This window comes from Cydia splendana, chromosome 2, assembly GCF_910591565.1.
Source record: "Cydia splendana chromosome 2, ilCydSple1.2, whole genome shotgun sequence".
Lineage (NCBI taxonomy): Eukaryota > Metazoa > Arthropoda > Insecta > Lepidoptera > Tortricidae > Cydia > Cydia splendana.
The window spans coordinates 17,974,382-18,001,307 of record NC_085961.1 but is presented as its reverse complement, the minus strand read 5'-3'; the positions used below and the strand labels follow the sequence as shown (position 1 = coordinate 18,001,307).

The following is a 26,926-nucleotide window of genomic DNA, read 5'->3' as shown; positions in this document are numbered from 1 at the left end:
TGGAAAATAACGAAGGCTTTTAAAAAAGAAATTGCAAGAAATACGTAAGTAAAACATGCGAACCGCCCCATGACAAGCAACAAAGCAATGTGGCTGATAGTTGACTTGAGAGATATAGATGGTCAAGCAAATCTTGTCAGTAAAAAAAGGCGCGAAATTCAAATTTCATATCCCTTTGCGCCTACATTTTTCAAACTTGCCGCCTTTTTCTACTGACAAGATCTGCTTGACCAAGTATAAATAGCACTGACGTTTTATTTTGTTTTTTTGGCTATGGCTATACTCTAAATCATAATTAGATTCCAAAAAAAGAAGACAATGTTTCCACTTTTTACTAGCGCGTCTTGTATTTATGTAAAAATAAAATAAGTAAATAAAAGTACTTTTTTAAATCGTAGGCGTAAAATTACCAATAAATAAATTATCTTAGCGTATTTATTCATAAAAAGGAATTTACTATTTTACAAACAAATTATTGCAGTGGCAACATTTTTTGGAATCTAATTATGATTTAGAGTTTAGGTCACCAAATTCCATACAAAAGCTTTTTTTGTTCCTAGTTGCGTCAGCCTGGCCCCTATACACAATGGGCCAGCGTGGGCCAGTGTGAGGGTCGAATTTATGCGTTAGAGGGAGCAAATGATATTGCTACCTCATTCTACCGCATGGCTGCGTCCCTTGGAATGGCCGGCGCTGGCCCATTGTATGCAGGGGCCTTTATATTAAGCCCTGTAGGCCTACCGCCACGCCAACATCATAAAATCGAAAATCGGTATCTGCCTCTCCATCGCATATTCAAAAAGTTGTAGTCCGGTACGCCCGTCTATTACAGGGATGAGATTTGTCTATGAATTCTATAGACATTTTGAAGGTCATATAACGCCTGTGCTGTGCCTCGCCTGTCATGTCATATATTATAATCAGTCATCACTGCCATTAAACGCATGGAGGGCGTTTCAGTTATTCTAAAAAAATAGTGCTTAAAAGACGGGAAGACATCGCTAATTTCCATTAGATTATCATAATTGTAGATGAAGCAATAATTTCGCAATGTTTTCCACGCTCCCAAGATCATTGTTGTAAGTATATTTTAATTTGGAGTTTACATAACTTGACAGTTGTATTTATCGAATTTATGAATAAAACTGTCACAGACCAAATGATACATTTTATAGGCCTTTTAAATGAGTTGTTTTTGACTTTTGTATATTAGTAAGTTTTTCGTGAAGTGTGATTACAAGTGGCAACAACTTTTGTCTAGTAGGATTCGATTTTATAGATACATGTTTCATACACAATTCTCTATTAAAATTTGCCTTTAGCTCTCGAGACACACGTACTTATGAAAAAACGGCTAATCTTTACTTTATGGACCCACGCTTTGGAGGGTGTGTTGGGTATGGGGGGGTAGAGGGTGCAAAGGGCTACTTCCCAGTCCAACCCCCATGGCGCGGAACCCCATGGTTATGGAGATATCCATGGTTAAAGTTTGTATGAAATTACTATGAAATAAAGGAGAAATGTAATAGCAGATGTCGATAGCTGCCGTTTTTTGTTAATTTATATTACCTTTTATACCACACCACCATCCTCAAGGTCACCAAAATCTCAAGGTCACGAAATTTTATGGTGACCAAAATCTCAAGGTCACCAAAATTTTTGGTCACCAGAATCTCAAGGTCACCAAAATCTTTGGTCACCAGAATCTCAAGGTACCCAAAATGTCAAGGTCACTTAAAACCGAATCAGAGCACCCCACTATCCACGTGGTCTTGTCTGTCCTACCCCTAGAGAGCAATTCCAAAAACGGAGGCGCGGAGGGAGGGCAGCCCTCGCCCGCCGTGACGGAGCGCGGGAACGAGCGAGGCGAGCGGCTGAGGCTGGTCGCCGAAGGCGACCAGTAAGCCGAAGCTGCGGAGCCGAGTGTAGTGAGCGTGCTTTGTCACGCGAGGGCGGAAGGGCTGCTCTTCCGCAGCGCCGGAGCTAACCCAGATCCAACAGCGTCACCGCTGAGGTCGAAGGCTCGCGGAGTAGCTAGTAGTAGCGAGCTATGGTCTCGTCAGCTCGCGACCTTAGGGGCGACGAAGCGGGCCTTCGGGCGAAGCGCGCCCCCGCTCACCCCTCACCCCCTCCTTCAAAATTTGCTGTAATCCCTTATTTCTTAGTAATTCCATACAAACTTTAACCATGAATATCTCCATAACCATGGGGTTCCTCACCATGGGGGTTGGACTGGGGGGTAGCCCTCTCCCCCCCTCCCCACCCCAAAAATCGTGGGTCCATAAAGTAAAGATTTACCCATACATTTTAATGAATATCAGTATTTCGACACATTGAAAACCATGTAACTCTGTTTTTTTTATTTCAAATATAATTTCTGTGCCTGCTTATGAGGTGTGGAATAATAGTTTTTTGTCAAATTTATTAGACCATTATCCACCAGAGATTTGTTAAGCAATGTTTACATACAAGTTACACACCACTTTATAGATTAGAATTATTAGAATGGGAATAAAGTTGTAGTACAGCCCTACTTCTGGTGTAAAAGTCTAGCCTTATTCTGGGTTCGGTTATTAAACTTATTAAATAGTTCAAGCTTGTAATTTAAATTGGCTGTTTGTTATTATTTGCGACATTGATACCAATTTATTGAGGTAAATTAATCAAATTTGTAAATGATTCATTCTGAGTGGTCAGGTCAACTATTAAAGGAGAAAAAAATCATATGATCTTCAGATTTTTTACTGAGGTGAAGAGTTTTAATTAATTAAATTAATGTTGCTAGTTTCTATTGTTGGCCATTCAATTTGTGTAACTAGGTCACCTAGGCTAGGTGCGTTAACCAACAATATACAAATGCATTAATGTTTCACAAGTTCCATTCTTTGAATAGTGTCAACTATTGTATGTAAAATCAATATACATTAATTCTTTTGTTTCATAATACACATAGTGACCAAGTAACCAAATCCAAAAAAATCAACTGGTGACAACTTACAAACTTGTATTAGAAAACCAAATGAGTATTAATGATAATTGGCAAATATTACTGCCAGTGGCTACTGTTTATTAATAGCTAGGCCCAAACTTATTGAGCTGGCAACCATTCACTGTGCTAAATAAAATATCTATAGTAGCTATGAAACACATTTTTAAACTGTGTGCTCTGTTTACCTATATAAACAACAATGTTTACTATAAGATTTGTTATTCTGATAAGAAGTGTATTTTTGAAGGCACTTTGATAATAATGACACTTTTTTATAATAGGTCATTCATTTTATAGTAGGGTGTGCATTTTGTAAATAAACAAGATAAGTTTTTGCATGTCTATATATAATACTATCTTGTTGACAAAATTGCAAGATTTTTAGACAGATTCATAAAGATATAATTTAACTTTTATAAGTTAACAAATATTGTAGGCAATTTTATGTCTGGTCTATATCAAAAATTATATAGAAGCTAATATGCTGCAACAATAATACACTGTACTAAACGCTCCTTTATACATTTAGGTAGGTATAGTGTGCTAAAATGGTTAATTACGTAAAGCACAATGTAGTAGTTATACATTTACAATTGCTAGTTACAGGATATAGTCATTAGTGATTAGTGGAAAACACACGGGCAGGTGTTGTTAAGTAACAGGATCTGACTAACTTTGTTTGGACCATAATAATGAGGTAAATATGTAGTGCATAATTGTTTTCATGTTTCCATCGTACTTTCTCGGAACCGTTCGTATTTGTCATGCTACTTCAGTCAACCTCAGTACTTTTTGTACTGAGACTGACTGAAATAGCAAGACACGTTCGTACGTTTCCGTGAAAATACGATGGAAAATAATTATGCACTACAACTGTAGGTACGAACCATAGACTAGGAATCCTCTAGACGGAGTTTGGAGCAATTATTTAATGAAACCGATGCTGCCAAAAATACTGGGGTGCGGGTGACGAGGTGAGCGAGGTCCCGAGCCGTGATTGGTCCGTTCAAAGACACGGACGTCACACAAAGACACTTTCGACTCGAAAATGCAGTAAAACTACCGTATATTGTGGCAGAGGGGGTAGAGCTACTATGCTCAGTCTGGAGGATGTCTTGTCTGTGGTACGAACATAACAGTCAGTCACCATCGACCACTGATGACGAGCGCAAGCTTTAAACGTTCCGGTGCGTTCAAATCTGAGTTGCAAAATGTTGACCAGGCTCATACAGACTTGCGGTTAGGGCTCATACATATTTGCGGTTAACAACCACGTCGGTTTACGCCGGTGCGTTTGTTATCGATGTTAGGCGGTTTTATGGCCATGGCGACGCGTCGCCGTCGTTCTGCACCATACAATCGCTAGCGGTCTGCCGTCTTCCATTCAACCGTGTAGGTACCTACTTAAGTTCCAAAAGCCTACTGAATCCCGCCCATTAAGTGTCTAATAATTTGGCATCGAAATAAATTACTAGCTCAATAATTATCAAATCATGTAGATCGGTACTTGTAACATTTGTATCAAAAATAATTAATGTATGTCGATAGAGCTGACCGTAGTAGGCCTAAAGGGCTCCGTGGAATTTGTAACACTTTTTGATAGATTGCAGCATTTGATGGATTGATTGAGTTTGTTGCATCTACATACTTCGTCGGCAATAGATCTCAAATCGCATGCGAATTGTTGCAAGGTCAGTGGAGCCCTCTACAGTGAGTGATGTTTATAAACTGATCCACGTCATCCACGGTAATTATGAGTATGCTGCTATGACTTGGCAAGAGCGCAACAACGTAAACAATTCGTCAACGAAAAAGTTTGGCGCGCAATTAATTTGAGGAACGCCTTCAAACCGCGACATCTCGTCATGAAACGTTATTCCCACCTCTTACGTAGTCACCTGTGGTGTGGAAATTTTTTCACTAATATACGTTTGCGCTTTTTTATCTAAATTTCCAACTATGTATAACTACTGGAAATTACGTACACCGGAGATAGGAGGTAGGTTAGGTTTTAGAAAGGTTCCTATAAACGATATCTAGTCGCTAGTGACCCTGCCTACGGAACTGCGAACTGCCGGTTTCGAATCACGGTAAGGAAATATATTTGTGTGTTTATTGCGTTCGTAGCCTGGAACCCAGATGTAGTAAGCTTAACTTTGGTTAGTTTGTGGCTAGGTTGATCTGTGTAGAAAGTCCCCGAATATGAAAAAAAGTAAAATTGATACTCCTCGTAGACGGTAATTAATTACTTAATTATTTTAAGAACAAGGCAATCATTATTCATCTGTTTGAAAAACTTCAAAGAGCCACTAGTGTAGTGTTGATTTGGTATGAGCGCAATACTCTTCCTCGTTACTTTTTTGGGAGACTATATGAATTACTAGTTATAGTTTTCCGACTAAACCCGCCCGTAAAGGCAATCAATAAATTACGGTTTTTCCTTCACGCCAAGACAGTTCAAGCCTAATGAGAAAATGCTGCAGTTTGAACAAGCTGACATTGAATATTCCTGAGGTATCGATTTTCTTTGTTGTGTGTATGCCTAGCTACGCTATTCCTTGTATTCTCACGGACACTTACGAACGTGTCTTGCTATGATCACAACTTTGCTGCTCTTCCTATGTAAGTACTTTAATTAGTTGCAGGACATTCTGAGTGTTCTCTAAATAGCTATGTATATTGACATAGAAGTGATACACTTAATCTACAACAGGATCGTCGATGTTATTACGAGGGTCGCACTGAAATATTCGGGAATGGGACACTTAGAAATAACATAATAGAAACAGGCATATAATTTATAAAAATGTAACTCTTTATAAAACTTTTAAGGTATATTCCATTTGGTTGTCATTTGTATTTAAGAATTACTGGCAATTTGAAAATTGTATGTCGAACATTATTTGAATTTTTGGCCAAGTGATTTTTCGGATCATATTTTTAAACGGTTTTCAATATGCCCTCAGCGAACAAATAAAAGTTACAATGGGCTTCTGTTATTTTTTTATGAACTAGAGTTCATCGTACGCTCGTTTGCAGTTAAAATTAAATATGAAAGTCACTTTCATTTTATCCCATGGGTGATCTTAAAGAAGCATGTCATTCCAAAGCGACGTCAAAAATTAAAATCGCATTTGTGCTGTTAATTAAAAAGACTGCCAAAAAAGTTGCATATCGGCAGATTTCGACATTCCTAAATATTCATATGACAACAGTAAAAAAATCTTTTATATATATATATATATGTAAAAAAACTTCAATTCCGTTGGCTACTCCACGAATTTCATACAAAACCACTAAGGCCCCAAAATCGCCATACAAAAAGGACTTTGGGATTATGAGCCGTGTGCATTACAGAATGATTACTTTCAAAAGAAAATTTATATGCGTGGTCAGTTTGAGTTTAAGTATGTATTAAAATAAAGATTGACCGTCTAGATGCGACAGTTTTCTCTATTCCCGACATTTTCAGTGCAACCCTCGTATTATACCAAGCACTAACCACATGATTCTTATGCCAGAACTTGATGTATTCCAGTTATCCCTCATTAAGGAACATAGGGCTCGCAGAAGAATTTTCCATTTGTCGCGATCTTGAGCGGCTACTTTCAGCTCTTTCCAGTTGAGTCCAGTTGCCATAGTAAAAGCGATGCCAAGTATGCCAGAACTTAATGTATGTTATTTGTTGCAGACACAACACAAGCTCATGTGTTTCCAACAGAGTGCTTGCACTAGCCCTAGCGAAATGCCCTGCCATCGGCGACTGTTCCTCCCTGACCAGGGCCCATCACGAGGTCACCGGGGACATATTGTGCCCCAACATGGTTCGAGGAATAGATCATCTAAAAGACCCTCGTCTTAACAAGGTGAGTTCGAAACTAATCTATAAACCAGGAAGTTGAGACTATGTAGGAATGTAGGTAGAAATATGTTGGATAGACGGCTATAAAAGTTTAAATAAAACATTACCCTAATTAAGGTTTTTTCTTTAAACTCGTATAAACTTTTTAAAATCGGTTGGTAATAAAAACTTACGATTTATCACAACGTGATAAAATAAAGTTATGATATAGGTATGCCATTTGATGTAGAAGATACCACTAGATCTATGATAGATTGATAGGTTTCTTAAAATTCAACACGACAGATGAACGTAAATGAAATGTAAAACATTATCTACCAGTCTAGGCCTATTGTGCCCTTCCTGTTCGTACTTAAGTAGTTCGTACCTAATGTTACGTTACATCGTAGTCAAGGGCGTCTGAGGACGTGAACTTAGTTCTACCTTTAGATCATTCACGTGTTTAGAAGGATTATTAGGGCTTTGCCCCTTTGTTGACGTTGGTCACTGTTTTCAAACATTTTACCTCTAAAGTTTGATATTGGTAGGTTCCTAATACTTATACAATGTTTTTCGTAGAATTACAAAATATGTATTGTGTTACGTTTCGTTGGGTTTACCATAATGAAATATCTGTCTGTCTTAAAATAAAACGAGTTTTATTAAAACCAAGGCCAGGACGAGTCCTGGCCTTGGTTTTAATAGGTAGACGTCCTTAACTCCATAATTGACTATTTAGGCTGAACTAGAGAATGCTTAAAATGGACTCATTATAGTTTGGAATCATCATTATCACTATCAGGATTGACATTTTAATAACTACAATACGATAATAGCGCTGCAATGAAAATTTCAGTAATGCACTCTCAGGAGAAGATATGCGTGTGTTAGATATAACTATATTGCGACTTTTATGCATCGAAAATATATTTCCATTTCCATTTGTACGTCCATACTTATTTGGCCACTTGATCATAAACCGATTTCTATAATAATTATTTTTATAATTTAAGGTTTTTGGCATTAATAATCCGACATTAATATATTTTCTTATGAAAAAAAGTGATTCAAATATATTTGTTTGTTACGTGTAGGTAATACTCAGGCATATTTCTTATTGGAATATTTTTAGTCCGTGCTTGGCCGGCGGCGGGTTTATTGGGTTTGGGTCGGTTATATTATTTTAAGTTTAATGGAACAAATTGTACGTATGTACATACCATTCCTAATAATTAGAGTTTTGGGTAGGTATACAATTTTGTTCGTATATTTAAACGGTCAACATAGGTAATTTAAGACTAGATATATTTTTATTTTCTTCTAGGGCCTCGCCTTCACGTTAGAAGAACGGCAATATCTCGGCATCCATGGCCTCTTAGCTGCCAAGTTCAAAACGCAAGAAGAACAACTGGATATCTGCAGGATTTCTATAGACAGATACGAAGACAATTTGAACAAATACCTCTACCTCGTCGAGTTACAGGTGACTAAGAGTGATCAAGGTACCATTACTTTATCATTTTGTTTTTAAGGATTTGGCCACGGTGGCAGGAGAGAGCTAACGGTTGTGCGGTTGTTACATTAAACAACGGTGTGGGTACGAATGGTACGATGCAACAAAGTCCATGGTATGCTTATGACAATCATTGGACGATTCATTTTATATTGAGTTACGTTATTTATTTTTATTACTTACCGATTTGCGGTTTTTTTTGGAGAAGAGTAACATATTATTGCAGGTGACTGTCCTTCTGGCATAATGTATCAATTAATGGTTTATATCACCATTTATAGACTAAGTAATACTAAGTATTCCATAAACTATTCTATTATCTAAGAGGTTGTGCATAAATCACGCGAGGTGTTTTCGGCTACTTTTTGAGCCCCCCTCCCCCTTGGTGATATTTGGTGAGGTTTTTGGCTACCCCCCTCCCCCCACACAACCACACGTGTATTTTTTTGATTTTTTTTCATTCGACCTAATTTTAAGATAAATAGTATTGTATATGTATTGTTTATTTTTCTATTTTCGTTACATAGACTCGTAATTTGAAGTGCAGAATGAAGATTTATGTTTAACGGAACCGAGAAAAAGTATCTATGTACTCATGTGGTAGGTTTTTTTTCTTAGTTTCGTTCACTGTAGAAAAAAAATACACGTGAGATTTCCTTATACCCCCCTCCCCCAACGTGATCTATCGTGATTTTTTCGTGAACCCCCCTCCCCCTATCGAACCTCGCGTGATTTGTGCACAAGCCCTAAAATATCTATCATAGGACGAATACCTTATGTCAATGATATGCGACACCATGTTGAGAGAATTTATTTTTTATTTACCTTCCTGCTCAACACACTCATTATTTTAAAACGTTGACATACATTTGACGTCATTTACAATAAAAAATAATAAACGCACGAATAAATAAACAAGTAGATACTGCGGTGGAGGAAAAAACTGATTTATTACTCACTTATATACTTACTTTATTAACAGTTAACCAATAACATTATCGTCAATCTACCTTCTCAAGTTTATAAGATGGTAAAGGGAACCCAGAACCAATTACAGTATTTAATCGATGTTTATGGTAATAGCTACATAATACCGCATTTATTGACAATTGTGTATTTACGATTTATCTACCACATGCTCGTCAACTATAATTACTAGACACGAATAGGGATAGTTAGAAATTAGGGATGTACCGACTAGTCGCCGACTAGTCGGGAAAGCCGACTATCCGGCCACATTTGTAGTCAGCGATTAGTCGGCGACTAGTCGGCAAAAATGGCCGATTAGTCGGCACTTTATTAGTGAAATAAAAACAGAAAAAAAGAAATCAACAGTCAATATTTACCATATGTTTTATGTTTATTTTACTAAAATACATATTCAGGATGCATACGAAAACTTTTGTTCATATAATTGACCGGTTGAACGTTATCGTATGTTGGTGGGCTGGTGTTTACAGGTCGATCTTAACTGATTCTTGTGTAATTTCATGTGCAAGATCGATAGTTATTTTTTTATTATTATTCAGTTTTTGTTTTTTTTTATGGTGAAGCCATGAGGAACTATTAATGTTATTGCAAAATTTAAGGACTTAGTCAGGGCACGTTGCTCATAAAGACGCTGACCACCGGGGATAGGTTCTTAACTGGCGACTACGTACAGTCAACGGTAAAAATATGGGTGTAGACAACTTACTCAAAAATATGTCCCATAGTTCTTAATTCACTGACATAAGAGTTATGGGACATATTTTTGAAATGATTTGTACACCCATATTTTTACCGTTGACTGTACGGGAAATAGAGCCTTGGAAATATCTCCTACAAGCTGTACTGACGGTCTGCTCAGGAATGCAAAATAAAAGAACTAAAGACAGAAATTGAACGAGGATTCTTGTGATAGGTCTTTGAACCTGTAGAGAACACCTTTTAGCCAAGCTAAATTATGATGAATAGCGCAACTAAAGGAGCAAAACTATTGTTTTTCACCTGAACTTATACGAAACTAATGATCTGGCCGACTAGCCGACTAGTCGGCCGACTAATCGGCCATTCGAGCGCCGATTAGTCGGCTAGTCGGCTAGTCGGCCAAATCAATAGTCGGTACATCACTATTAGAAATATAATTCATTATGAAAAACATTTTATAATGAAACATAGTTTCGGTGTCAATTGAAAAATCAAACATTGTGTTAGGTATCAATTGTGAAGTTTGTTCTACATTTTGATAATCATTTTTAACCAATCTTTGGAATTAAGTACCTAATATCGATTGGACATAAAAAAGATGTTAGTATTATTTGCCCGTCTAGAAACCCCTTACACAGTGCTTTAAAATATTGCAGGACAGGAATGAGAAGCTGTTCTTCAGACTTCTCTCGGAAAACGTTGAGAAATACCTGCCGATTGTCTATACACCGACCGTGGGCTTAGCTTGCCAGAGGTTTGGCCTCATCTACAGAAGACCTAGAGGTCTGTTTATTACAATCAACGATAAAGGACATATTTTCAACATCCTTAAAAACTGGTAAGTGTACTAGCGTTACTTGATGAAACTAAACACTCTAGTGCACTGTTCTACAATATCTTAGTCTTATGCTATGAGTAAGCGATACTCGTAAGGTTACATATAAATTAATTCCTAATTATTTTAGGCCGGAACCAGACGTGAGAGCCATTGTATTCACAGACGGTGAAAGAATCTTAGGTCTCGGTGACCTTGGAGCTTACGGCATGGGCATTCCTGTGGGCAAGCTGTCACTTTACACTGCCCTGGCGGGCATTAAACCTCACCAGTGCTTGCCTATCACGTTGGACGTTGGAACTAATAACCAGGTACCTATTTGCAGTATTTTTAGGATATTACTCAAACCAACTGATCTGGGATTGATTGATCCGTTTTATGAGGTGACGATAATTTAAACATTTAGAAGTTAATGACAGACAAATGCGATCTATGTATCTTCAAGACAGACTGAGTACTACCTAAACAGAAAATTTGAACCTGTTATTTATAAATTGTTTTTGTAGGACCTCCTAGAAGACCCTCTTTACATCGGTCTGAGGCAGAAACGTGTACGTGGCAAGGAATATGACGATTTTATCGACGAATTCATGGAAGCCTGTGTCCAGAAATACGGACAAAATACTTTGCTGCAGGTGAGTAATAGCTAAATTCGGTCACTGTGAACAAAAGCCATACAGATTTGGCGGCCATGTCGCTAAATACGAAAACTGATAAATAAATAAAAATACTCGCTACTTGTGTATAATAATAGGCAATAATGGTCTTAGTTCACTAACGGTGAGAGGTGAGATTGTTGTCTTGATAAAAACTTAAAAAGTCATAAATGCATAAAATGGTTTAAAGATTTTAAATCACAAATCTGGAATACATCGGAATCATATTCCATTGAACCGATTTCTTCCAATCTTACGTATTGAATTCAGTTACGGTCATGGAATACAATTAATATTATAACATTCGAATACGCAAGGTAGATTAGTCACAGTCACGTAGCATTTCGAACAGTCTTACGCAAGGTGTCCTTGGTAGTTAGTTCGGTTCAATTCCCTAACAAATTTCTAAAGTGTGTAGGTATGTATGTATAGTCCCATCCGGAAGAAAGCATAAAATTTGGCAAGCTCGGATTATAGCATAATTCTTTTCTGGCGCTGTACTCGTAAGGTGCAGACAAAGTCTACTGATATTTTTCTAATTTATTAGTCAGGCTGATTATCTGGTCACGTGCACGGATTTACTCCATCGTCTTTTAAATTGATCCTTAGGATGGTATTACAATGTCCAATTTCTTGGTCCAATGTCATTACGCCTCACACTCTCATTTATTAAATGGTGTACTAACCGTCAAACCTTAATACTTTCGGTATGATAATACTTATACGTTTAAAAAAATACTCACATTAAGCAAAATGTGAGACGCAAATACACATTGGACAATTTGGACAGGTGGAATACCACCCTTAGACGAGTTCCGATACTATCTTCCCCACGTGTCATGTGGAGTTGGTGCAAACATTACCGGACCCTAATATTAAAACCAAATAAAGCGTGCTGGTTGGTCTGACTAACGTAATAAAGAATGACGTACTGCAAAGGATGTTACATAAACGTTCATTCACGCTATGACAGATGGTAATGACCTTGTAAAAGAATTTAAACTTTACGCTATTGATTCAGAGCACGTTTTCAAACAATAATGATAGATAAACTGATATGACTTTGCAGGTGATTTGTTTACATAACAACGTGTGATCGGTTACCTACTTTAAAATTATCACCTTCACGTCCAGATTCAATCGTTGCGATAATGATAGGAGTGATATCCGAATAAGTTGTTGCTTACCTGGACAGAGCCGTTTGTAATACTTGATACTCGTAATCTGTAAGAAAAGTTATGCATGTGATGTAAAGATACGTATTTTGTTTGACGTCATAACAAAAATATTTAGAAATAAATTAAATAAATTACTTGTTTTCGCCAAATTGAAGAAAATTTAAAACTTCCGTAGAAAATAACCCCTTAATCATAAAACTGTACAAGTCTCAATTAGTTAAATCATGTTTTATCCCTTTCTTATAAATAGGTACACAAGTTAAAATGACAGATTAAGACAATCGATTAATAGCTATTCAAGTAAAGTAAGTTAAGTTAAATCTTCTAGAGGCAGGGTTGGAGCCGGTGTAGCTTTATTTGACGTTCATAAGCGCATTGTAATATGCCTACTTGAATAAACTATTTTATCTTTATCTAATGCTTTATGAATAACGCCATAAAACTTAAAACTTCTTATGATAACGTAATATGTGACCTAGTGGACTAGCATTTATGTTATCAATTGACAATTACATAACGTTTTTATTAGTATTTGTTTATATTTAGAGAGATTTCGATTTCCAGGATAAGTAGAGTTTATCTAGATTTCTGTAACTATTGTAGATGCTATGTGGCGTTGTTGATATTATTTCAAAAATAGTCGATAACAATAATTATCTTATCAAATATATGCGCGAACACAACTCAAATAGCGAAATATACTCGATCGATATTCAAAGAAATGCAAACGGAGATCTAATATTTTAGTATGTTCTAAGTGTTTTTTTTTTCTGTGAATTACTTAGAGTTCGGAGAATTTTTTTTTTATGAATAATAAGCTGACTAAATAGATTTTTTAATCGTAGAGCTATCACACCGAAAGTAAGTAGGTTTGACGGTTAGTACACAATTTAATAAAGCAAATTACAAGCAACACAGATACGCTCACGCCAGCCACATTAATAATCCAGTGAAATTGTAAAATTTTGTAACGTCGCTCTTCTGCGTCAAATCCGGTAGTTCTGATTTTTTGCAGACTTATTAATGATGTTGGCCCAATTAATAATCCAAGTTTGTGACCTTGAGCGCCGAATGCAACTTTGTCAAAAATCGAAAAACCTGCGAAAATTTCAGTTTTTATTTAGTTTTGGGGGGTAGACACGGTACGATATCGTGGCTACTGCGCCAAATCAGCTTTGTTTGACCTTAGGAACAATCGTGCCAAGCGGCATCGCCTGAGTCAAAAGTGCATACTCACTGCACTCACTTAGCTTACGAGCTCAATTTCAAAAAAATCTAAATTTTGAAAGGCTTTATCTCGGAAACTATTCAATCTACAGAGACAGTTCTAATCTCGTATTGTAGCAAATTTAGTCTTCTTTAAAAACGTCTAAGGAAGGTACTATCAAAAACTAGTCCTTTAGGGTTAGAATCGCCCAAAACTAAACAAAAACCGAAATTTTCGCAGGTTTTTCGATTTTTGACAAAGTTGCGTTCGGCGCTCGAGGTCCCAAACTTGGATTATTCATTGGACCAACATTATAAATAAGTCTGCAAAAAATCAGAACTACCGGATTTGACGCAAACGCTAAATGTATAATTTTACTGTATTATAATGCGAAAGGTCTTGCCAGTGTTGTCATTTTATACTTATAAAATTGTAACTCGTAGCGTTATAAAATGGGGTCTTGTGAGACGCTTTGGTACCATCGCTCACACTGTTAATTGTACATAGGTGGACCTTATGCCTTTTGTAATAAGGTCCGCCGATGTACAGTCTACGAGTGTTGTTGTTTTTCCGGTACCGTATGCTAAAGCAGCGTATGTATTTCAGTTTGAAGACTTCGCCCTTCTGAACGCAGGGCGCTTGCTGGAGAAGTACCGCAACAAGTACTGCACGTTCAACGACGACATCCAAGGCACGGCGAGCGTGGCTGTTGCGGGTCTTATGGCCGCCGTGCGCGTCACCAAGCGCAAGCTCAGCGAGAATATCTATATGTTCCTTGGCGCTGGCTCTGTAAGTATAAATATATGTTATTAAGAAAAAAGTTGGATAAGGATAAGTTGCCTTTATCTTTTGCGGCCGATTATCGAAACCCTAGGTGCGCTGGTGGCCTAGCGGTAAGAGCGTGCGACTTTCAATGCAGAGGTCGCGGGTTCAGACCCCGGCTCGTACCAATGAGAACTTTTTGAACTTATGTACGAAATATCATTTGATATTTATCAGTCGCTTTTTGGTGAAACATCGTGAGGAAACCGGACTACTCTCAATAAGGTCTAGTTTACCCTCTGGGTTGGACAACTAGTGCCAACGCCAATTCTCGGGATTAAATGCCAAGCGGACCCCAGTCTCCCATGAGCCTTGGCAGAATGCCGGGATAACGCGAGGAAGATGATGATGATCGAACCCCTAGGTCTTCTGGTTACGATTGCAATTTTCCTAATTTCCTGAGCTTATGCAATCTTGAAAGGTTTCTTACGGGAATAACTACTCGTACATGCATACCTTGCCTAAGTAGGTACACGACATACGTAAACAATGATGCGAACTGAATGGACGCACCGGAACAAGGGCACATTCACGCTCCTCACGTTTCTCAGTGCTGTCGCTGTATGTTACTTTTAATTTGTTACCAACTTAAATAATTTACTGAATTCATCTATACTTATAGCCAAGCGTAAATGGGTTAGGTATGTATCGCCTAGCATAATATAATAATGTATTCTTGTTTATAGCAGCACTTTTGAGGCACGAAAGTTAAATCAAACAGAGTTCCACAGAATTCACGTTTAAGTGTTAATAGCACCAAGGTTACAGGCAAGCAAAAAAGGCGGACAGTCAATAATTCCGTAATTGCCGGTGTATTTAGAATTGGATTAGCGTGATCGTTTTACTCTTACTCATCTGTTATTTTCATATTTAATCTTGTAAAAGATGTGTTTTGCGTACCTATAAAAATGAGCCCCATAAATCCGTATATTCGGATGAAATACTTACAAACATTTTTTACGATGAGATCAATGCTTTGAAAATAGGAGTTTCCTTAAGATGTTTCTTTGAATTAGCGCAATAATAAAGATGTACACAGGAACCAATACCTAGTGACTCAGTGCACACTGAAGGAGGCAGTTAGCAACCTGAAGACACTGCTAGGTTTCATGGAGGAGCTGGGGTGGCTAGAGTAATACTACCTCGTTTTCACGCAAAATAGGCACAATGGTTGTCGATTTGCGGAGAATGCCCAGTATAACTAACTAACTAGCGCAATAATAAACTGCCTACTCTTTGCATACAGGCCGCCAACGGCATCGCAAACTTGACCGTCGCCGCGATGATGCAAGAAGGGCTGTCGGAGCAGCAGGCGCGCGACCGCGTGTACATGTTCGACATCGACGGGCTGCTGTCCACGAAGCGCGAGGGCGGAGTGCCGACTCACGCGACCGCGTTCGGCAAGAATATCGAGCCGGAGAAGGACTTCGCGGCCGCTGTCGCTAAGATCAAGCCTAGCTGTCTTATCGGTGTGTATCATTCAATTAATACAAGATGTAAAAGGGAACGACGGAGCAGCAGGCGCGCGACCGCGTGTACATGTTCGACATCGACGGGCTGCTGTCCACGAAGCGCGAGGGCGGAGTGCCGACTCACGCGACCGCGTTCGGCAAGAACATCGAGCCGGAGAAGGACTTCGCGGCCGCTGTCGCTAAGATCAAGCCTAGCTGTCTTATCGGTGTGTATCATTCAATTAATACAAGATGTAAAAGGGAACGATGGAGCAGCAGGCGCGCGACCGCGTGTACATGTTCGACATCGAAGGGCTGCTGTCCACGAAGCGCGAGGGCGGAGTGCCGACTTACGCGACCGCGTTCGGCCAGAACATCGAGCCGGAGAAGGACTTCGCGACCGCGGTCGCTAAGATCAAGCCTAGCAAGACCAATAAATTCTAAGTGCCAAACAAAGTGCCTAAAGGCCCTAGGTTTCTAAATCTGGGCCTGTATGTGGGTATGGTAGGATCAGTACGGGTCGTGGAATTCACGGCACTGTCTGTCTACAAAAAGCAACGGACGCGAGCTGCCTATTATTTGGCAAGTTTGGCAAAATAATTATACCCACAACCACATCCATCCAACAATAGCTACACCCACGTAATTTTAAAATAGTGCTGGCAAATAGTGAGAAAAATCTAGTTTGCATCCTCGTGAGGTAGGTAGGGAACTGCATTTTTCCGCTGATATCTCGGTTTAATACAGTTAAATAAATGTCATACTGTAAAAACATACAAAGGAAAAATAAGGTAGTATAAAATATTGTTGCCACAAAATTGTCAGCTGATGTGGATGGTGCCGTTATCATTGAAGTACAGACATTTTATTTTAATACCTTTCATTGAAAACCCTTACCTGATTAACAAGTTGTGTCAATACACGTGTAAGACATCTTTGTTAAGAACTAGAGCGCGGCTAATAGACTGAGCGATGTCATACATGTGTAAATTCAGAACAACTGGCGCTTTCGTTTGTCATCCTAGAAGTCAGTCAAATATGACGACTTATCTTTTTTTTAATTATTTATACAATTGTACTTATCGGCCCTATCAAGTCCGCTTCTTATAGCTTCAGAAATTATGCCGACTTACCTTGAATAATGACAATATCTAGGGGTGTATCAGGTGTATGTGTATTCATCCTTACGTGTCTTATCATGTAAATAAACGTGACGTCAAAGTGTCATTCGAACAATACGATTCATAGACAATCTAGACGATGTGTGTAATGTCAGATGTTTTTGAGGTGATCCGTTCGTTACTGCGATTATTTATGAAAATCTTATTATAAATGTTATTTTTCAGTGGTTATTTGTTTGATTTCAGTACTTTGTGAGTTTCTTTAATAATACAACAACATTTTATGTGATGATTATTGTGTAATTCCAGAGAAAAGTGTGATAATGTCTTTTGTTTTGTTTGTTGAGAAGTGTTTGTTTACATGATAGGACAAGTAAGGAAATTACATACTATAGATATACTATATACTATAGATATACTTTTAATACGCGTGTATAATCTTTTCAGGCTGCTCGACGGTGGGCGGGGCGTTCACGACGGAGATTCTGAAGCAGATGGCGAAGAACACCGACAGGCCAGTCATATTCGCGCTTTCCAACCCCACGAGCAAAGCGGAGTGCACTGCGCAGGCCGCTTATGACCATACTGATGTGTGTACACTTCTTTTATAAGCCTAAATAAGAATTAATAATGCCCACACTGTTAACTGTACATCAATGGACCTTATGGATTTTGTAATAAGGTCCACCGATGTACAGTTAGGGGTGTTCCTGTTTGTACAATAATGATAATTCAGCCTATATACGTCCCACTGCTGGGCACAGGCTTCTTCTCATGCGCCAATGCGGGTTGGGGACTTCACATACACCTTTGAATGATGTTTTCCTTTACCGAAAAGCTAGAGGTAAATATCAAATGATATCCCGTACATAAGTAATTAAAATTCCTAATAAATAAAATAAGAATTTAATAGGAATAAGCTTAAGCTGCTTTTTTTTTCAATGTATCTTAGGATATTATTACTAAACCGCGATTAGAATGTCGTTTCGGATAAATACGTATATAAAATTAGATTGTGAATAGTAGAGTATGCAGCAAGCATTATTTTATTTTCCAAATATATTTTTGAGACCTACATTCGAGGGCAGCGTTATAGAAATGTTTGCCACAATTCATAAGCTCATTGCCTCTGGCTCCTAGAAAGCTTGATTCACTACTTTCATTAGTCCAAGTTGGCTTACCATTACCAAGTAACAGAAACCAGTATCTCTGTAGGTAATAAACTGTGTTACACTCATATCAGCGCAGGGTGTGGTGTGGGACGTAAAGACAAACACTATCTCTGGAGTATATGTTTATTCTGATATATGATACTTAATGCTAGGGTCTATATAGGGTACATGGTACATGTGTGAGAGTGTGCGTGTCATAGTAAAAGTTTGCAAATATATCGTTGCAGGGTAAATGCGTGTTTGCGTCCGGCTCGCCGTTCCCACCAGTGAAGTTCGGCAACAAGGAGTACCTCACGGGGCAGGGCAACAACTCGTACATCTTCCCAGGCGTAGCGCTCGGAGTCATCGCCACGCAGACGCACCACATCCCCGAGGCTATGTTCCTCACCGCTGCCAGGGTATGTACACCCAGTAAAAAGCTAAATTGCATGGACACATCATTAATGAATTCAATTATAATGTGTCCATGTTATTTTGCAGCTCGCTGTACTTAGCGTTAGCTAAAGATGGTGTTATTAATTGTTTTCGAGCGGCTTATACATTGAGTGAAACATCATTGCAAATGGTTATGATTTTAGCATTTTAAGTATAATTATGTAAGTGAAGTTAAAATGAAACGAAATATATTTCATCAACTTAGTTAATTTATTCCAAGGAAATAAGGTGTATAATGGTCCGTTTTGTATCTCGTTGTGCATTAGTTACGAATTAATATTAATTAATATTTTATATCAATTGTATTTCAGACTCTAGCTAACTTCGTTAGTGACGAGGATTTGAGCCTTGGCCGTATTTATCCGCCGCTGTCCCAAGTGAAAGAAGTATCTCTTAAGATCGCAATTGAAGTCGCCAAGATGGCTTACGATGAAGGTACGTAAATGTCTTTCATTATAAATATGCCCAAAAAAAAAAATATGCTCACAGGGGTGACTCTTTATTTTCTGTTCCAATCGTACAGCGAATATACGTATGTATAGTACCTATATACGCTGTTGCAGGGTGTACCTAGCCATTGGACAAAGCCGAAACGTACAATCATAAATTACGTCATTTCAAATTAGGGGGGGGGGGGGGTCTGGACATCGGATGACGGTAGCATGAAGTAGGAGGAAATGGGGTCATTTGATGCATGATTTTTGGATGATTATAGGGGGGGGGGGTCCAAAATCGTCAAAAATCGATGACGTAATTTATGGACAGCCCCTATGCAGTAGGGTATTTAGAACCAATATACAAAGTATCATAACAATCGGTGTAGCGGTTACGAAGAAATTAACAAATTACGATTTTTTTACTTTGGAGCAACCTGTATGTGTTAGTAGCTTCTGAGGTAGGTAATAAATAGTATGAAACCTTCTTCGACCGTTTTTATTATCTTTTTTATTTATGACATTAATAAGATTCTGATTTTTGACAAATGTCATCATTGCCGCACATTTTTAACCGACTTCCAAATCTCAAAGAAGGAGGTTATCAATTCGGTTGTATGTTTTTTCAAACAAATTGTCAAAAGCACTGCCAATGATTAATTAATACAGTGTGTTTCTTATTTGCTGTCGATTACTGGAAATAACTTTTGTATGATATTTTTTTTTATCTTTTGTTCTAATTAAAAAAATATTACCGTTAGAGCATTTCTTAGAAGTAACCCTACGTGGGATTTCAGGGTTTGTCCAATGGCTAAGGTCACCATGTATACGGATGTTTCTGCATGTATAGTCCCATGTACATTTACCTATGGAAGCGCATATGTCAGATTTTGTGGATACAAGTAGTAGTCTAAACTTCTAAAGCATTTAACCCCTAAATGCTCGATTTATTCTGTTTGCCTGAAATTTATAGGAGAGAGTTTGTTTAATGGTACCAATTTTTACGTGGATATTTTTTTTATAAATCGTTTGAGTCATGTGTATTAAAAATAAACATTAAAATCCTGTCCATGAAGCGTTTTGCATGTGTTTGCCTAATTTAGGTTAAATACTAAACTTAAATATTTATTGCCAGACACCAATTTATAGTACTGATATAATTCATAAACACTTTTTTTTTAGATAAACCAAATGAAAATATAAGCATATAACTCTTTTATATAAACGAAAAATCAGCCGGACTGCACGACAGTTTTTTTTCTTTGTTATAACTATTTCAAATCGTTTTTCTTACTTATTATAAAATGTGTTTTAACCAGTGTGTGAAGATATTTTTTATCGGATGTAATGGTTTGTTTTGTTTTTTTTTGTTTGGTAACTTGTTCCAAGAAAATGATCTCTCATTTTTATATTTTTCTGTTGAGTAGAACGCAGTGTAACTGTTAGGTAATTGTAGTTAAGTTCAGTCGAAAGTGTTGTCATAATTGATAGGAATTGCGTAGATAATGGTTTGCATGAATATTTTTTGTGTCTGTAGTCTGTAGGTAACTTTATTACAAATTTTAGTATCTATAAGTAGTGGAATATTGAAGTACTTCCATTTTTCTCTATATATCTCTAATTACATTACAGGTTTAGCGTCATTGTATCCAGAACCAAAAGACCTCTCCAAACATGTCGAAACCCAAATCTACGATTTTAACTACGAGAGCTCCATGCCGGAAGTGTGGCAGTGGAAACCCGAAGAAACCTTCAACGTACGACCTATCCAACCCGTTCCCAAAAACATCTAAACACGGTAAACATGTTAAAAACTGGCCGGTTTACTTGTCATCTCTAACGCATTTCTCTCACTTTTCAGTAACATGTTTCGCATGAGCATAAAGTAATAATAAGACAATAGCGAATCAATAATGCAAATGCGGTACGTATACCCAATGACTTACATGAAAAGTATTACCCATTTACTAATTTGAAAAGGTACCCAGTACAAGTAACCTTTATATGTAAGTATTTATTTTCAAGTAGTAAACTAGTTGTTCCTATGTATACTAGCACTTGCAGAAGTTTGTAGTATTAGGTAAAAAAAGTTCAAATATGTGTATTTATATTCACGGTATCGTGATGCCTTTCTAAGCTACGTCTTCCAACTAGCGCGCTACTAGTTAAGTAATTGATCCAAGTTAATAAGATGTATAATGGTCCGTTTTGTGTCACGCTGTGCATTAGTTACGATCCTGAAGACACGATTACCTCTGACTCCGACTAATAAAAAATTAAAGATATGCCTAACGCTGCTCAAACATAGTAGGAACTTTTACTGTGGCGTGGTGTTACGAGTTAAATATGGCTTTATGTTGTCGTTTTCGGCACGATAATCTTGACCATAATTGGACTAAAGGCATTTTTAATCGCGGTAACCTTACTTTTCGGTATAAATACCGCGAAGGGCGCATTTAAGTATGTTACAAATCAAACACATTAAACATAAACAGAGTTTCATTTGTAGTAACGCGCTAGATGGGAGTCGTACCAGCTTCGATAACGACGATAACACATAAATATTATTAAACAATACATAGTATTTAGTATTTCATGTTCATAGTTGAAATCGGATGTAGAATTTATTCTTGTTTTATTTTAAACTAAATGGAATGTTATTGAATATTTATTAAGTACCTATTAACTATCACGTTTGTAAATCCATTAACAATATTTGAATGTGTGTAATTGTATAAACTTTACGATTATGTGACGTACGTAATTATTTCATCGTTAAAATACATTTCATTCTGATGAATGTTGTGAGCGTTATGAAAACAATAGGCAATACATAGTAAATTATGACCTTAAAAAGAAAACTCTAGTCACTGCAGCATAAAAGTGTCGTGAAATAATCAGGTCGTCATGTGTTTAATGCATTTTGTTATTATTGCTACAAGTTTCGTCAAAAGGAAATATTTAAGTTTCCTTATTCAGTGCTAGGTATATCTGGTAGCGACGACATAAGTAACAGTTTTATTAGCAAATATCACACAGCATTCGTTCGTAAATGTCATTATCAAGGTCTCATTTAATAGAAAACGTAATACCTGTCTTATACAAGACTGTCTTGTATAAGAATACTCATGCATGCAGTCACCACACGGGATTATTATGCCATTTAGAGCTCTTGCTAAATTGAAAATTGTATAGCGTAAGTATTTAACAACCGATTTAGCTAGGACCCTAAATGGTGCAACAATCGCGGAGCGTTATGGTACGATGATAATGATTAGGTATTATCAAACCTAAGAATAAATATAGCTATCACCGAAATAATGTCATCATAAATATCTACAATTTATGTTATATTTGTGTCGACTCAGTGCCTAAATGGTAAAATATAAGTATTTACCGGTATTGACATCAAAACAAATACAAATAATCGTATTTTTTTTTAGTTTTTCTTAAACGTTTTCTGTCTGGTGGGACCTATATTAAACACTAATGAAATAATGCACTGAATTGTCTCCACTACTCGAACGCGTTGTTATTATTTATTATTTTACATATTATTATCTTTACCTACTTATGTTTAATTTACCTATTTATTTATTTATTCGGTTAAATAGATTTACTATTTAGGTATCCAAAGTTTGCCTTACTGAAAATCAGTGTTACAAGTATATCAAGTATACCAAGACGCATAATATGTAAGTGATACAATACCTTTATCCAAAAGCAAACACACAAGTGGTCTCAATATTATAACAAAAAAAGTGTTTCAATGTTAAAGTGTCATACACAATCATGTTAAGCAAGGAATATCATCAATATCATCATCATCATATAAGTAGTCATCTACTAAGTTAGCCTCATTTTTCCTACTTCCGTTTTTGCTATTTAGTTTTCATGAACGTATTCGAGTAGTGAACCTAATTGCTACGTACGAAAATACATTATAACAATAGTTATACACGTAATGTATAGAGTAAATTCATGTTAGTTTTAAAAACTACGAATCTGATTTCGTTTAGTATTATTTTTTATGTTCAGTATTTGACAACAGTGAGACTTGTTCTTCGCAGGGCGAAACATTTACCTCTTTAACGTATTTGTAAGTATTACAATGTCATAATTTATTTTTAATTAGGTTCGTATCTGTCGATACAAAGTGATATGTTGCTGTGACGATGTATGATAAAATTATGTAACTGTACGTCTTTCTAGAATTTGTTTTGCATCGACGACGGTTTGCAATTGATATCAAGGAATTAAAATCAAAAAAATATTTCATTAACGGGGGTGAAGCTAGCCAATATATAGGCAACATTCACTTGTTTTTACGTCAATTAATCATTTCGGACTTACACCAGGGTCCTGTTTACAGTATAGCGATGTAGATCAATTTTATGAATTATTTTACATATACCTCTTTTGCAATTTTATCGCAGGTTTATTGTTTAGGTCTGTATAGTTGAAAATTGTTGCATACAATTATGGATGTTACTAAATAAACATGTTCTAAACAATAATTGTTGTTTAATTTAGTAGATACCTATCTTATAAGTATTCTAAGTTTATTTAAAATGATAAAGTATGTAGATATAATAAACGCCGATGTGCCAAGGTCTTTGTATAACATATTGTTCGGGGTAAGTATTTATTCATAACGTATGACGTGCATAGGTAATTATTTTCCATCGTATTTTCACGGAGACTTACGAACGTGTCTTGCTATTTCAGTCAGTTCGGTACAAAAAGTACTGACATTACTGAACTAGCATGACAAATACCTACAAACGTTTCCGAGAAAATACGATGGAAAACAATTATGCACTACATCTGTAATTATAGTATGTAAAGTTGCGAAAACCCCATAGACTTAACTCTAAAATCATTAGTCTGAACAAACAAACTTCTTGCCTCGCACAGGTCTGCTAAACTGGGGAATGAACCCGATGGATGTAGCCCGAGTAGAAAGCGAGAAAGAGATAAAGCAGACCTTATCATGGTTGCGGTCCGGTACCACGTAATGTATGCACGCTCCTTATATCAAGTCTACCTTAATATAAGGAGCGTGCATAAATTGCAGGGGGCAGCACAGAAGCCCCTTGTTTATTGGCGCAAAGTAAAGGTCAAGTTTAAGTTTCCGATTTAAGCCACACGATGGCATAACCTATTACGCGCAAGGGAGCGTGCGTGCACGTAGGGGGCAGCACCTGCTTTGGAGTGAAGTGTCAATGTCAAGTTTAAGTTTCCGATTTAAGCCACCAGATGGCAGACCCTCCAACGTGCACGGTCCCTATTCAGTTTAATATTAAAAGGTGGGTAGTTTGATTTCGCTGTACTTTGCAGCCGGCTCTTTATGCTTGTTGTCACTGCATAAACTGCATCAGGCGTGGCTCACTCCACGATTTCGTCGCTTTGCTACAGGTAGCTAAAAGTACATCCGTTCCACACCAATTTTGATGGCTAGCCATAATATGTTAGAGAGTGAGTCTTCTGTACCTAGTACTATTATTTATTCTGTGACTGCATTTAATATATGTTATTGTAGGTATAGCTTCCTTCTTACCGAAACCTAAAACAGAAGAAGAAACGAAGGATTTCATGATAAAAAGGTTATTCAACTACAAGTACGAGCCAGTCGTTCCGGATGTATTCATATATAAAAAGGCGCCTGAATTGAAAATGAAAACCGTCAATGAAGTGGCCCATACTTACAGGTAGGTTTCTTTTGTTTGTCAGTAGATATATACAGTGTGGAAAGATAAGTCGGGCCCTGGAGGGAAACTATCTTAAATCCTTAAGCTGGCTCATTTTACATAAAGGAGACATTCCTTTATTTTTTAAAAGAAACAAAACTGCATTCAAAGATTTTCTAAAACTCGCTTGCCTCGCCCGGGACTCGAACTGACTAAAAATTCCAAAAAATAAACACTCGCAATTTTATTCTACTAGTCGATACAGTTAATGTTAATGATAACATTTGCGTATGTTTTGTCCCTCACGGAGGCACGCGTATACCACTTCTAGACCATCCTACCTTCTATGGTCTCTAGACTACTCTGCCAATGCCAACATTACAGCCGTGGCTTCTTTCTCTTCATACGCCACGCTTCCGCCATTTTGTTGTTGTTTGTTGGGTTTAACTGTACGGGACGGGCGCACGTTTAGTGTCAGTAATGATTATTATTTAAAAGTACAAAAACTATGGAACTAATGGTGGACAAAAGAGGACTTTCAGTAATGACTTGATTTTTTGTTATATTATGACGCGGGACGCGCAATGCTCAAATATTAGCTAACGATTGGCGGCCAGTCCAATTTACATATCTGGTTTTGTATGTTATATTGTCTCTCTTTGTATTTAATACTACCAAAAGAAATTCGGCACCGAGTCACGCTGGTGAGCTACTGTTTTAGAAAGTTTTTGAGTCAGCTCGGCTTATGATAGGTGGGTAGGTCCGTACTCCATGTATAGTCTATTATTATATATTTCTAGTTACCTGAAGCTGAAGCGCACAGCTCCATTTCTCCTCAATTTCTCTCTCTCAATTTCTCCAAGAAACATTAGGTCTTACACTCGTCTGTCATACAAAATATCCATACAATCTAATATTTAGTACTCAAGATTTTTTTAGACAAACCAAATTGAAAAAAAAAAAATCTTTAAATACAGTTTTGTTTCTTTTTAAAAATAAAGGAATGTCTCCTTTAAGTAAAATGAGCCAGCTTAAGGATTTAAGGTAGTTTCCCTCCAGGGCCCGACTTATCTTTCCACACTGTATTGTATTATCAACACCTCGTGTAACAAAATCATTGGAAGACCTTTTGTCATTATTATTGGAATAGATTTAACGAAAGTATGCCCTATTTATTATAATGGTGTCGATTATGGTAAATCCCTGATACTTACATTACTTACCACTAGCTTACAATCAACCACTTTACAGTTCATCGAATTAAAAAAAAATGTAAAGGTCACTTTTGTTAATAGGCCTGATGACAAATTTTGAAAACCCTTTTAATATCGTCGGTACACTTGTATTAGTTCCGAAAAACACTATATTTCAGTTATACTCATAAGATTTAACATAGATAATTGCATTTTATTATAGCTAGTTTAAACTTCGCGCGAAAACGCCTCGCATGCCATTTGTGACGTCATCATTTAGTTGGTGGTAGGGTGGTAGACTATATTGTTTACATACTTACAGTTACGAATTTCCCTTGAATCCGTATGATATTGTTAATTCAGCACCATATATTACGATTAGGGATGATAAATAGGTACATTACAAAAATTTATCACAATAACTCATTTTACACAAAAACTCTTACACGGTTGCAGTTTAAGATGAATTATTTAGATACATGTAAATTTTGAGTGAAAATCACCGAACGCCGGTTTTACTTTTTAATTTTTCATTTTTTCTAGTTACGACAGCCAACATGGCAATGATAGTTCATTCAGCCAAATAGTTAAAAAAAGGTTGTTGTTGAAATATCGTATTATTTAGCATTTTAATTAAATAATAACAAATATATATCTACTTTATATCGTGTAATAATATTTTTACACGTAATACATGTTT

At 37.0% G+C, this 26,926-nt stretch overlaps 1 protein-coding gene across 1 annotated transcript; it reads left to right on the top strand.

Moving 5' to 3' along the window:
• The first annotated feature begins 908 nt into the window (after positions 1 to 908).
• LOC134805484 (NADP-dependent malic enzyme) lies at positions 909 to 23,860 on the top strand. Its single transcript, XM_063778782.1, has 12 exons — positions 909 to 1,079; positions 6,681 to 6,855; positions 8,155 to 8,313; positions 10,689 to 10,870; positions 10,998 to 11,178; positions 11,374 to 11,502; positions 14,515 to 14,697; positions 15,977 to 16,199; positions 17,750 to 17,892; positions 18,702 to 18,872; positions 19,221 to 19,344; positions 20,976 to 23,860. The coding sequence occupies exons 1-12, from the start codon at positions 1,051 to 1,053 to the stop codon at positions 21,134 to 21,136; spliced, it is 1,860 nt and encodes a 619-aa protein (XP_063634852.1). The 5' UTR covers positions 909 to 1,050; the 3' UTR covers positions 21,137 to 23,860.
• The last annotated feature ends 3,066 nt before the right edge of the window (positions 23,861 to 26,926 follow it).